Consider the following 14362-nt stretch of genomic DNA (forward strand, 5'->3'; position numbering starts at 1 on the left):
AGCAAGCCTTAATTTTCAAAGTGTAAAAGTTTTTATTAAGGATGTAACACTATGGAGCAAAATGCCAAATTATTTATAATATTATAAACCTTTTTTTTTTCATTAAAGTTTTGATATTTTCGTTAGCAGACAATTTGGTCAGGAAAAAAATCTATTTTCTATGCATGTGCAAAATATACGCTTAATCAATCTTGTGTTGACTTCATAACTGTAGTGCTTCAAACATTTGATAGCTCTGTCAAAACTTCCAAAAAGAATTTGTTTTTTTTTTCAAAACTAAAAGTTCATTGAAAAGAAAATAAAGCCTTACAAAACTTCTCATCAATTTATTTTACCTTAATCCTGACAGCTAGATGAAATGCTTCCCTATTCCTATATAAAGCCAGTAAGTGAGTTAGTTTTTCAAATGAAGCACAAAAACTTCATAATTCCTTGTGGGCTTTTTTGGTGATTCGATGATGTTGCTAGTGAGTACTATCTAAGGGAAATCATAACCACCAGGTGAGGTACTTCGTAACCAAGACGCATTTTGGGCAGACACGGGTAAAGTGTAAGGTAGGTAAATCACTTTAAAAATACTTTTTTCATTACTCTTCTTAGGAAGAAAAAAAAGAACAAAAACAGTGAAGAAATGGTCGGGATTATTATAAAGGTTGTATGCAGGTGGGTGTTTGATGGTTGAATGTTCAGCAAAGGTATACCTAGGGAAACCTTAGATGGATTCTGCAATCCTATAAAACGAACTAACCGAACCTATAATGTGTGTGAAGTTTCCTTAAAATGTATGTACATATATAGATACGACATGAGCGTGTGGTGTATTCACGCTATACCTGGTGTCGCAAGTATTACACAATATGTTATACTTATGGCAAAATGGCTTCACAGGTGGATAGGATATAGAAGGAAGCTATGATACATATTTCATTTTTGGCAGTGGTTTTCGTGTAGAGAATATGAAATACCAGTCCCTGTTTCTGTAAAAGCTTTCGGGAGCATCATTAAGCGCGTTTATTATGCATAGATCCTGACTACTGTAGGGTGTTTCCCTCCACGGTCACACTCTTGTTTCAATTTGGCTAGACTTTTCACCGGTATACATTTTGATACCAACCATCTTTATTGCATACTGCTCAAACAATACTTGACTTGGTTTGCTTTTTCTTGCTTAAAGGTATTGTTCATGTAACAAGATTTGGCCTTATTGCACTTGGCTTTATTTTACTGTACCGTACTTTTATAGACATTTTAAAAAAATATCTTTAAATACATTTTTTTTGTTTTTCCAGCAATACAAATCTGATCTAAAGGAAAAATCAAAACATACATTTAAAAAGAAAAACCTCAAACAAGGAACATAGTGTTCAGCCTTTCCGTTAAATCGCACAAATTATAATGCAATATAAAACATCTAAATATAAAAGTTTAATTAAAAAAATGAAAGCAATATAAATTAATTTGTAATTTAAATATACTACATACCTAATCATAATCACAAATGAAATTCACTAATCATAAAATAATTCGAAAAATATAAAAACAACAAGAAATATAATTTAATTCCTTTGTAAGTTACCGCGGTCAATGCGGATGCGGGAAATTGGGAAAATAACGTTTTTTAAATTAAATAATGTGGAGCACAATATCGCCAACAAATTCAAAAAAATTACTCATCGGCAGTTCACGAAGCGTTGATTATGTTGGTGGTGATAGCACAACTACGACGACAACAAAAAAAGGAACAAAAATCTCAATCGCAATGGAAATTCATATCCAGAACAAGTGTATTTCAGCATAGCGCATCACTCTGGAGGGTGGTGCGGAACCCCCATGGCTGCAGGGCCCCCTTAAAGCGGCATTTCTGGGGGCCTCAGGAGTCGGCAAAACAAGTGTGTTACAGGTAAGTGATTATATTTTACTTTAAAAAATTATTATTGATTCATGAATTAGTATTAAATTTAATAATTCCAAGATAAAATTCAAAAAATTTACAAAAGTTCGAAAATTGTCTGTCAAAATAAAATTCTTAGGCGGTATATTATAAAAAAATGGAATGATGTTTGAGATTTTATACAAAATTTGCCCCAAACAAATATTAATTAATTTATAATATTTTGTGGTTGTGGAAAACTTCGAAACGTCAGAAATTCATTGTGAAAAACATATTTGTCCGGTGTTGGCTTTTTAAACTATAAGGTAGCTCAATGCAGAGTTGCATGTCCTTGTGAATTCCTTTATTCAGAATACATTGACAAAATGCAAGATAGCCTGGGTAGTCATTCTGTAATTTCCGAAACTATAATCGTCAAAACGATTATCATTAACGATATCGTCAATAATTTTCTTCACGTAACTTTCGTCTGGGTCAATCGTTTTCAATATAAGTTCGTTGAGTGTATTTCAAATACTCTTAAACTATAACTGAAATGTCAAAATGAACTCAACTAAAGATAATGCTTATTCAATAACTTGAAAACTTTATTAAACTTGGTTTTTCTCTATGGGAAATTTTAAAAATTTTGCCAAAAATGTATTGTTAATAAACATGCCAACTATTTTCTGATGTTTCTTGTTATTGTCACTTTTAGTGATTTCATTTGTTGCCGCTAAAGATAAAATTATACATCAATAAAGAATAATTGCTAATGTTTTGTATATAACAAAATGCTTACATATGGGTTAGAATAGATAGAAGGTCAAATTCATCTCTTAATTTTCTTCACAACCAAATTCATTGTATTTTCTTGAGTTTTTATCTTCATTTTGTAACAGAACTAAAATACACAGAAACTTTTTACTTCAATTTGCTTATTTATCAATGGAAATTTTGACGATATCACTTTGAAAATTATTGTCTTACGTGAAGTGAGACTATCGTCAAAACGCTATCGTTTGACGATAATCGTTTTACGGAATGACCCCCCTGATTACGTATCAAGGATGCTTCTAGCAATTTATAAACATTTAACGTAAATCCCATGGCTTCTCTTCAATTTGCACGATATGACATCTAACGACCCTAAAACTATTACAAACCTTTTTGCCTCATTCTTCAACCAATTGTACAGTAATTATCTAGATTTCTTTTCTTAAAAGTTAAGTTATCCAAATCGAAATAAGTTGACAGAAAATTAAGTATACTTAAATTAAAAAAGTGTGCTACCTGCCTATGTAAACCTCTTACAGTACTGTTTCGTTTTTCCATTTATCACGCTATCTTTCCAACGATTTGGAAGGATTCTTTTATTTTTCCTGTTCAAAAAAAGGAACAAGAAATGAGGCCTATAGCCAAGCTTTCCCAAAGCATTGTCTAAAACTTTTCTTATACCCAACAACATGGCTTTTTAAAAGACAGAAATTGTGTCCAAAACTCGAAACCAATTAAAGAAAGGGAATGAAGTGGACGTTATCGTTACAAACTTTAGTAAAGCCTTTGATAAAATCAGTCACCAAATTATTTACCATAAACTTAAAGCCCTGATTTCCCACCCTTTTTATATCATGGCTCAGATATTACCTAAAGAACCGCCGATATAGAGTTTGTTTTTTTTTAGGTTCTCAATCTCCGATCCCTGACAACAGTACACGTACACAGGAATGGTTGAGAGTTAAAAGTCAATAGGCCTTAGTTCTCAACGGGCTGTTGCGCCACCTAATTTATTTTATTTTTTAATATCCGATCCACATTGGTCCTTTGTTTTCTTAACTATCAGCGATGTTATTAATGTCATTGATAATTCAACTGTTTCTATTTACGCTGATAACGTAAAGATTATTTCTACTCTATCTGATTCTGTCTAACACTAAAATGATCTTGACTCATGTCAGACTTGGTACCAACAAATTTCTTACAACTCAATGTTGCTAAATGCCAATTCATTACATTCACCCGTAAGTGATCACATCTTCCCTACCAACCTATACGAACTGGACGATGATTACCATTCATTCTGGGCCAACTCATGCCGTGGCTTCATCAAACGTTGGCCTACAAAATGTTCTAACCCATATGTCACTAAATCCCTATAGTGTGGTCTACTATTCATGTCTGGTCTACCCATAAAAGAATTAAATCTGTAAAATAGATTTCCTTCCTAGGGGTGATAATCTATTCTTACCAACTTATGAAGATCATTTAAAACTTATTAATCTGCAATCCTCCGAAAACAACCCGCTCACAATTTCTTCCAGAAAAGATTCCTATGTATACTAATCCAAGGAAAGTCGGACAATCCCCTCTCTCTTGTTTTCGACATATAACGATTCGATCCGCAACCATTCATCTCGTGGCGAAAAACCTCAATTAAAAAGAACCGTATGGCAACTGCAGCGGTCTCAACGAATTCTTCAGGAACTTCAAATGCTCACTATGCTTCCTCGATAGTGACGTGATATGTTTATACAAACTTAATTCTTTGTGGAATACAAAATTTTTTTCCCACTAGAGTAAAATTTATCAAAGAAAACTGAGGTTTTGATTTGAGATGTTAAGAGGTTATAAGGATCAAAGATGTAAGTTTCCGGATTTATAAAGCCAATCCCACCTAGAAACACCGGAATATGTTCAAACAAGAAAGGTCTGTAACGGACATATTCGACGCATTACATTTTTGCATGGCCAGAAATTACGGACAAAAATACTACAATGTACCAAAGTTAGTAAAAATGTCTGGTCATATGTAAAAACAAAACTACGTCATCGTCAGTTCCTACGCAGTCGTATAGTTGCTAGAGTACTTGAAGATCTGACACGCACAAATCCGCCCCCGCGCCGGCCCGGATACTATCCTCCCTATTGTTCTGAAGAGGTGTTCTTTAACGCTGGCAAAACCACTACGTAAGGTTTTCTTTATGTCCTATTCTACTTTTCTGTTTTCGAGCGAATGGAAACATTTTTCCAGCCTGTCCCAAAAAAAGGCGAATCCTCCTCAACCAATTGCACTCACGTCAATTCTTTTTAACGTCATTCATGGAAACGCTGATTGATTTCCAGCTGAAGAAATATCTTGTCGAACGACAGCTTCTTAATGACCGGCAGTATCGCTTTCGTAGCAATATGTCCACTGGTAAACTCAAAGAGTTTGGCATCAAGCTCTCTTCAAATAAAGCGTGCTTTTGTTATTGATGAATCTCATGTTTGTTGGGTTAGAAATTACCATTCCCTCTGTTCAAGTAGTATTGAAAGGGTTCAAATGATATCCACACAATAAACGCTGTTGTACCCCAGGACACTAAATTGTCCAATGGGGAATCAAAAATAGTGTAAAATGAAATGCTTCGAAAACTGAATGCTGCCTATTGCCGCAAAAACTTAACCCTCCCCATAACCACCATGTGTGGTGCTTGTATCGAGGAGACTGAACAGCTTTCAATTCTAGGTTTTTGGTCACACACCACTATTGTTGTGGAGTGATCATATATTCGATATCTAAAAATTTCCCATATCTGGGCTTGTGCCCCAATATATGATGGATGAAATTGAAAATGATAGGAGATCCTTCTATTACCGAAACATTTGCTTCTCTAGAACACCGCTGCAAGGTCTCATCATCAGTTGTATTTGTCCCCCAAACAATTCAATCCTATTACCCGTACTAGGAATGCTCATCAATTTAGCCCAATTTCGGACGTTTGTTTAGGGATTCTTTCTATCTAAATTAAAATTAAATCATTTTAATCTAATTTTGTTAAATAGATTTTTAGTCGAAAACAAATGTTTACCAATAATAATAGCATTTCTTTAATTTTTACAAATTAAATTAATGACCGAACATCAATTTATAGATTTTATTTTTTTATGAAAAATCAGAGTATTGGATTTTATAAAAAAAAAACTGAATATCGAAAACAATATATTTTCTGAAATAAAAAAAGGATAGAAGACAATTTTTTTTGAAAAGCTAATTGAGTCGTAAGTAAATTTTGACCTAGTTTTAGTATTGTTTTTTTTTGTTAGGTTTTTATTTTTTTATAAGAAAACTGTCAATTCGGGTTTTCCCAAAAATTAACTGAATATTGACAACAATGTTTTTAAAAGATAAAGGCAGTTTAAAGATATTTGAGACGAAAATCAATGTTTACCAACTTTGAGTAATGTTTTTTTAGGTTTTTATTTTAAAAACTATCGATTCCATTTTTTCTCAACATTTTACCAGATGGTAAGAACGTTATGTTTCGTTGCACAAAATTGTTTTGGAGATAAAATCGTTTTGTATTCGTATAATTTTCGAGGTGATAATTTTTTTTTCTTCAGTTTGTTAGATTTATAAAAAACCGTTAATTGGACTTTTTTTTTAAATATATTTGTTTGATGTTACAATATATTATATAAAATTTACTTCAAGTCTCTAGCGTTTTTGGTTCGTATGATATTTAGGGTTAACTTCTTCTATGGTAAAAAACACCCACGCAATTTTCTTTAGAGCCATTTCTGCATCTTTTTGCATTATTATCTGTACATCAAAATTTATTTGAAGTCGATATCTCTTCTGTTTCTTGAGCTATAGACGACAAAAAAAAACGCCACGAACGTACGGATGTACGCACAGACATCTTTTTTTAAAAATCTTTTATTTCGACTCTAGGGCCCTAGAAATAACTTGCTATTTGAAGTTAAAAATGGATGAATGTTAATTAAAGGTAGTATCCGTGGCTTGATGGTTTGTGCGATGGACTGTCATGCGAGAGGTCTTGGGTTGGATCCCTGCCTGTGCCACCTTAAGTTTTATTCACGGGTACTGCCTCTTGCGAGGAATTCTTGTCATAAAAGTGTGCTTTCTCAAACTAGCCGTTCGGGTTTGGCCTAAAATCGTAGGTCCCTTCCATTCCTGACAACAGTACTCGCACACAGGAATGGTTGAGAGCTGTAAGTCACTAGGCCCTGGTTCACAACGGACTGTTGCGCCACCCCATTTGATTTTTGATGTTAATTAAAGGGGGTTCCTTTATAGGTTAGTAAGGCTGTTGAATTATACTAGAAATACCCTCCTAAGAATAGTATCTTTCTAAATGTGGATTAACATACTAGTCTTATTATTTGAGAACCAAAACCTAAAAGAAACTCTAAACATAATCCAGGTCGAAGGGTGTTGTTTTTTGTGTGGAAGATGATTTTCCTACATGTTTTGCATACCGAAAACCTATCACTTATAGGATATCCTTACGTTTCATATATAATCCTAGATCACTTGGCATAAGGAAGAAGAATTAAGTTAAAGAATAATCCCACATGCGACAAATTTACTTTTGTCATCAGATGTTTTCTTATTTGATGAAAACGTTTTTTTGAAGATGAGACTTAACTCCACAAGCCTTCCTAGATCACAGATAGTAAGTACCTCAAAAACACAAAGCAAATATCAAAAATAAATAATTTGAATATTAATTTAATCAAACAATATAACATAACCTGCTGATGTTGATGTCACGTATGCTCATTCGTAGTCTCTATCAAATATAATATCAAAACAAGAGGTCGCTTTTTTCAATTCCACATAAATCTCCATAAAAATACATCTGCTACCACAAAACAAGAATAAGAACATCATCTTCTTTATTTACCATTGAACTTCAAAGTTAGACACTGTCTCTGCCCGTTGTTTGGCTCTTAGTTCCATCCTCCGCAGCAAAGATTCCGTCACGTTTAATGATAGAAACAGAAACAAAAATAACACCCTTCAATAAATCCTTTTATCTACATCGCTGGGTACTAAGGTAAGGAATTGTGTTCCTGGAATACAAAAACATACACACTTACACCAATCTTATACAGGATTTCCGGTGAGTGAGAAGCATTTCAATGTTCTGAAATAGATATCAAGATATTTAATAAGACGATTAAAATCCCGCCTCTTCAATATCCACCTTGTTGACACAAAATTGTAACTTAAACCAGAGATATCTATCTAGTTTAACTACTCCTACTTTTAGGCTTTGAAAATAAATTAAAGGACAACCGACACAAGCATCTATCTGGTAGAAGATTGTTTTTGGTTCGTCGTCATCATTGTCGTCTGCTGATGGTCAGGTTGAGACCGAAACTTTGTGTGCTCCTGATGGAACCAGAAGCTAAGAAGCAGGAACGAAGCCAAGTAGGGATCACATCCACAAAAATTCACACTTTCACACCCATTATTCATGATTCCTGCAAGTAATTCGACTCAACTTTTTTATTTGTAGGCCTCCTAAAGATAAGGAAGGTAAAATGATATACATATAAGGAATTCCCAGAGCAGTATACAATTTATCATCCCTGCTGCCATTTTGAGTAAAAATAAAAATTATTCTTTTCTCCTTAGAATCACCTAAACACAAAAAAACTCAATTCGAAATGAACATTGAATGCTTTTATAAGATAAATACATCCACAATTCATTTTCATTTTAAGCTTTTTTTTGGAAATGGTTGCCAATAAACAAAGAATGACATGGTTGAAACTTTTATTTCAAAAGGGCTTTCCAATGGGGACTTGAGAACTTTGAATTTAATTTGTGAATACAACCTTTCTTAATCATGTCATTGTCAATTTATTCAGTAAACTTGACATTTTCATGATATTAGGGTAAACGAACGAATGAGTAAGGGGCCACTGTTTCAACTAGCTGAAGCCTTGCATTTTTGGGACTGTATTTCCATGTAGATACGTATATTGGGCTAGAGTTATGTACAAATATTTCCAATTGTTATATTCGAAATAAAAAACTCATATGATAAGAAGTGTATATTAAACTACAAGAACTAATGTACCGATGCGGCATCTCCCGTAACCAAATTTTGTTTCAATGTTCAAAATTATTTATGTGACTTAAGCTTTCTATAGTTAGTTTCAGCTTGTCTAACGCAAATTTCCCAAAAACCATATGTTAAGGAAATTCTTGATCAAATTTATCAAACGCAGTTAGAAAATAACATTGATTACCTGTCCTACAGGTACCGCTACAGTCCTGTGTGAACTAGGGCATCACCCAACAAATTTCCCCATCTAACTCGGTCCCTAGCTATGTGTCTCGCACTCCAAGTTGTTTGAGGTCACTTTCCAGTTTTCCCCATTGACATCACACCGAGTTCTTCCTATTAGTCAATGTCATCAGCATACGCGAGTAATTGGACCTTAACCTAACCTAATTGGACAGACTTTTGATAGATATTGCCTATAGAGTTGACGTGGGAGCTCTGCACTATTCTTTCAAGTAAAATGTTAAAAAATCGCATGACAGGGCATCACCTTGTCTTAAATCGGACGAGTTTGGCAGAGATGCCAAAACTAGACATGGCTCAATACAGCACGTACCTGTAGATGCTGTCACATGCGGCCTTGAAATCGATGAAAAGATGGTGGGGGTCGATTTGGTGTTCTTGAGTTCTTTCCAGCACCTGCCGTAATGTGAATATTTGATCGACTGTGGACTTTACTGGTCCAATGTTGAATGGATCATCCTGCCTGACGTCGTCGCCGTTATACAGTCTACAGAAGTGGTCCTTCTATATCCTCAGCATTGACTGCGATTCCAATATATGATGTTTAAACTTTCTACTTTGCAGACTTCGGTTCTAGGTTCATTTACCATGTGAATCTGTGAACATTCGAACTTCATTCTTGCTTTTATACCTCTCAACATCTTCGACCGCAAACTTCTTATGAACTTTCTTTTTTCTTCTGAGAAGTCGGTGTTCCTCTCGACTCTTCTGCGCAAAGAGCTCAGGAGCAGCTCTCGTCCTTTTATGCAGCGCTGCTTTGCGTGCCTGTTGTTTGTCTGCATTTGCTTGCCGACATTCCTCATCAAACCAGGGGTTCCTTGTTGGTGGTTTCTTGAAACCCAGCATATCAGAAGCGACTTCTCTGATTGCATCTTGGCAATGTTGCCACTGGTTTTCGATACATTGTGTTGGCGGCACAGACCTTCGAGAGAGGTTACTTGTAACTCGGTCGGAAAAAGATTTGGCGATCTCTTGCGATTGTGTCCGTTCGACATTGTATCTTCTCCCAGCATCTCCCTGTTTTGGTTTGGATCTGGAAACCCGAAGTACTACCTTGGCTACAACGAGGTAGTTCCTCGGAAAGTTCAGACATCCATGATGCTGGAAGCTTGTAGATTGATCTGGAAAACTCCAAGTTCGTTTGTGGATGTTGAGGTGTGGAAGACGCGTACTTGCTACCATGACGTTTCGCCCCGCAGCAAAATCTATGAGTTTGAATCCGTTGTCGGAAGTGTTGTCGTGCAGGCTGTTTTTCTCGACTATTCCACCAAAGATGACTTCCCGTCCTAACTTGGCATTAAAAACGCCCAGGACGATTTTAATATCGTATCTAGGACAATGCTCATATATCTTTTGTCTAAGAGCTCGAAAATCATATCTTTGGTGTTGTCATCCTTCTCTTCTGTAGGGTCGTGTGCTCATATCATGCTAATGTTGCCGAATTTAGCCTTAGCTATAGCTCAAGACTTCTTGCCTTAGTCTGGCTCCAATGACGAAGCCGCATCCAAATAAACGCTGTTATTTTTCTCGGTAGCAGTCACTATAGTAAATGTCGCAGTTCTTCATCCTTCTTTTGCCTGGCCCATCCCATCGTAGGTATTACCTGGATGGCGGTGCTGTATGCCTTACAGCAGTTTAGGGCCTCCGCTTGTTCTTCGGCGGCACGTGGTCTGTTAAGGGACCTAAAAGTCCACGTGCATATCCGAAGTTCGTTGCCCTTAATTCGTTTGCAAAGGTTGTCAACAATAAATCCGTCCGTATCGGAGGCTTGTTGGTGCTTCGCAACTATGATGTTCTTACGTGGCCTGGAAGTCACCCCGAAGGCACAACCCCCAACCTGGAGGGCCAATTCCTTAGTATAACTCCAAGGACGGAGAGCCGGATAAACCGTTCCTTATAGGCCTGGGCTCCTAATAAGATGTAGAAACCCTATAAGGTGTTCACTAAGTAGTTAAACCTTACTGGAACTGTAGACTTCACCGTTGATTCCATCTCGGTAATTCCTCCGTTGAGGTCTGGATAAGGAGAGGTGCCTTAGTGGAAACACCTCTCCCCCCTCTCTCGTTTGCTTCCTCAACAACTTTCCACTGGGGTTCACCACTAGGAGGTGAGAGTAGGAGTTAATACACAGAGATTGGTTTTGAGAAAAACCTGTGGACGCTTATGTCATCTTGAATACACTGGACATGTCTACCATTTAAAAATTATTTACTAACGAAATAATATATTATATGATAATGATATTTTTGTGTGTAACTAAAACACTTCATTGGAAAAAAAATTATTTGTTTTGTTGTTGGATGTAACAGTGTCCGATTTATGTGCTTATTTTTTGGCTAACTGCATAATTTTTTTATAATTTTTTTCGTCGTTTTCAAGTTATAACAAAAATGTCACAAATAGGAACAATTTACAATCCGTCTGTCATGTGGAAGATAATTTATGGTTAACCCACAACAAAAAGTTTTTGTAAGCCTCATATTCGGATTGTGTCTTTTGTACATATTTATCAAATAAAAACCTCGTTTGGATGATGTACATACGTGTACTGTACAGCCCAGATACAGTCAAATCTTTTTCATTGAGAAGGACGAAGTATTAAAGTTTGAAACAGTATTTTATCATTTATGACTTTTCTATGACTTCCTAGACTTATTACTTTTGTTAAAAATTTACTTAAAACTATTAAAAGTTACAATAACTTCTTCACTGTACAACTAACTGCATATATGTTTTGTGCTATATCTAGAAAGTACTTTACTCTTTCCACAATCACACATCCTTTCATACAATAATGGTAGTATCCTTCCCACGTTAACTCTTACCTCTTTAAATAATTACATTATTACACCAAACCGCACATAGGTATATTTATCAACATGGTATGATTTATGACGGCAGAGGTAAGTTTAAAGAAGGCATCCATTTTTGTGTATGCATATACTCGTATGTGTATGAGAAAATAGGCCATTCAAGGGAAACAACCACTCATAATAGGCATTTTAAAGCACCACTCCTCATACTTCGAAAAAATGACAAAAGTTGTAGAGCTAATGACATGTCTCATAGAGTAGATCTGACACTTCTAAATATTTCGTAGGGCTTGGAATGGGTTGCATGTTTAGTTTAAATGATAAAAAGAGACTTATGTACATGAAGACTACCTTTGTAGAAAACATTCTACACCTGAGCTTTTGAATTTGAGGAAGTTGTCAGACCTGAAAATGTCTAGGCAGTCAGATCAATGGTAAATAATTGTGTAGCAATGAAAAATTTATGTGGTTTCAAAGAAAGTTTACATCTGATAGGTTTTTTATTAACAGAAACGTCAGACGTCAACGGCTAAAATTGTGAGGCCTGACACGATTATAAAGTAAATTATAAATAAATAGATAAGGTGGTTCAACAATCCATGGAGAACTAGGGCCTAGTAATATACGACTCTCTACAATTCCTGTGTGCGAGTCATTTCAAGGATGGTGGAGACCTTCAATTATTATATCGTATCTAAGATTTACCCTTGGAGGATTTGTCAATTCCTCGCAAAGGGAGGAAGCCTTGAAAGGAGTGTACCTAAGACCTCTAGTATGACAGTCCTACGCACTAACCATCAGGTCTCGGATACTACAACTAAATTACAATTTATTATACACAGATTATGTCAGATTTCGAATAATACTTGTTTAGACAATTTTGCTTGACTCAACTGTTGTAGATACATGTTGACTTACATACGTTAGATTAGGTTAAAGTGGCTGTCGTTGAAGGACTAGGCCAGTTTAATGGCCCATTGTGATACCACATGCATCTTGAGGCTTTTTTCGAAGCTCAATGGAACCAATTTGAGTCTCTTACGAAACGTGAAAGAATGATTATGTTAATATTATTAAAATCGTTACAGAACAATTTTTGTAGGCAAGTCTTAAGGTTTTTAATTAGAACGGGATATGTACAGAGGAGATGAAGAACTGTTGCTTCGTCTTGCTCATCCATACAGCTTCTGAAAAAAGTAATTTGCTATTCCTATTAAACAGTGCCTGCTTATTATCGAGCTCATATGAGAACAGCTAAGATATAGCAAACACCCTGAGCTTTAAATCTGGTTACACATGTTTTTCGTGACCTGAAACGTAATGATGTTATTCCACCAGATGTTTGACATTTTGCATTAGCAATAGTTTACATGTAGCCATGGGCATGCCACTGTAAGCTAATCGTTGTTGTACTGTACCATTCCTGGCCAGTTGATCTGCATCAAAATTTCCTGGAATATCGGCACCCAGCAAAAGTGAATAATAAACTATTGTGCCATTTCCGTTTGAGATAATGGACAGTTATGGACTTTTATAGATTTTGTAGAGACAAAGTGCAGAGATTTTATAGGGACCGGACTATCTAAGAATATTCTGATATCATATGTTGATATCACGTTTTCTATAAGCAAGGAAAAGACTTTTTCTTTCGCAAAAAGTTCCGCTTGGAACACGCTATTTGGAACGGAAAATTTTAGCCGTTTAAAGTTGTTTTTGACCCATCTTTGTAAAAAGTGGATTGACTCATCTTCCTCCTAGAAAGGGCTGGAAAGTATAGAAATCTGGAAGTTTCTGTCGAATCGCATTTGGAAGATGTTGTAGTGTGTGTGCTTTGGAATTAATTCTAAGTACTTAAGAATTACGGAGTGGCAAATGTTGCTGTTAACCCACTGCGATGTAGCTTTGTCGCAAATAGCTTGCAGCTATTGGTTATCTAAGTATATCAAGAGGTATTAGGTATAGTAGGGTATCCAGTGCCGCAGACCCGGTTGAGTAAACGATAATCAATTCATATTTCAATTTTGACAAAAATAACTATCGTGTTTTAGTTTATACTGAATTAGAAACGGGAGGTATTATAAAAAACTTGGACTGGGCAGGCTTTATAACTTAGAATCTATTCAAAAGCACTGCAAGACTCACATTAATCTGCCTATTTCCCGAATAAATTCATCAATCAAAATAACGGAAAAACTCACATTAGAATTCCTTGTATTAATTCCTGAAATCTGATTAAGTTCATGAAAAGTATTTTATTAAAGAACTCGACTTGTTCATGAAGGTTAGTAGCTACCAGCATAGAAGAAATTTTAAAAGTAAAAGCTTTGTCTTCTTCTCTCCCCTCCTTCCGCATATAATCCTTTACTTTTTTTGTACCTTAATACCAAAAAGATTATGAATACATTCTTTAAGTTTCTTTTTTTATGGTTTTTATGTTACCTTGTTATAGCCCTGTTCTACTTTTATTTCCGTCAAGAATGTGGCACTTTGAATGAAATGAGTAATGACACGTTTCATATTGTATAACGTAAACTTTATGTAAATATAGTACATTGTGTTTTTGGATTTTGATG

At 35.4% G+C, this 14362-nt stretch overlaps 1 protein-coding gene across 1 annotated transcript in view; it reads left to right on the forward strand.

Moving 5' to 3' along the window:
• Positions 1-14362, forward strand: part of LOC129941268 (ras-like protein family member 10B) — a 151103-nt gene that overhangs the window by 69720 nt on the left and 67021 nt on the right. Inside the window, 1 exon segment of the mRNA XM_056049854.1 lies at positions 1290-1900. Within this exon segment, the coding sequence (XP_055905829.1) occupies positions 1631-1900 (270 nt within the window). The 5' untranslated portion in view covers positions 1290-1630.

Source organism: Eupeodes corollae, chromosome 1 (assembly GCF_945859685.1).
Source record: "Eupeodes corollae chromosome 1, idEupCoro1.1, whole genome shotgun sequence".
NCBI lineage: Eukaryota > Metazoa > Arthropoda > Insecta > Diptera > Syrphidae > Eupeodes > Eupeodes corollae.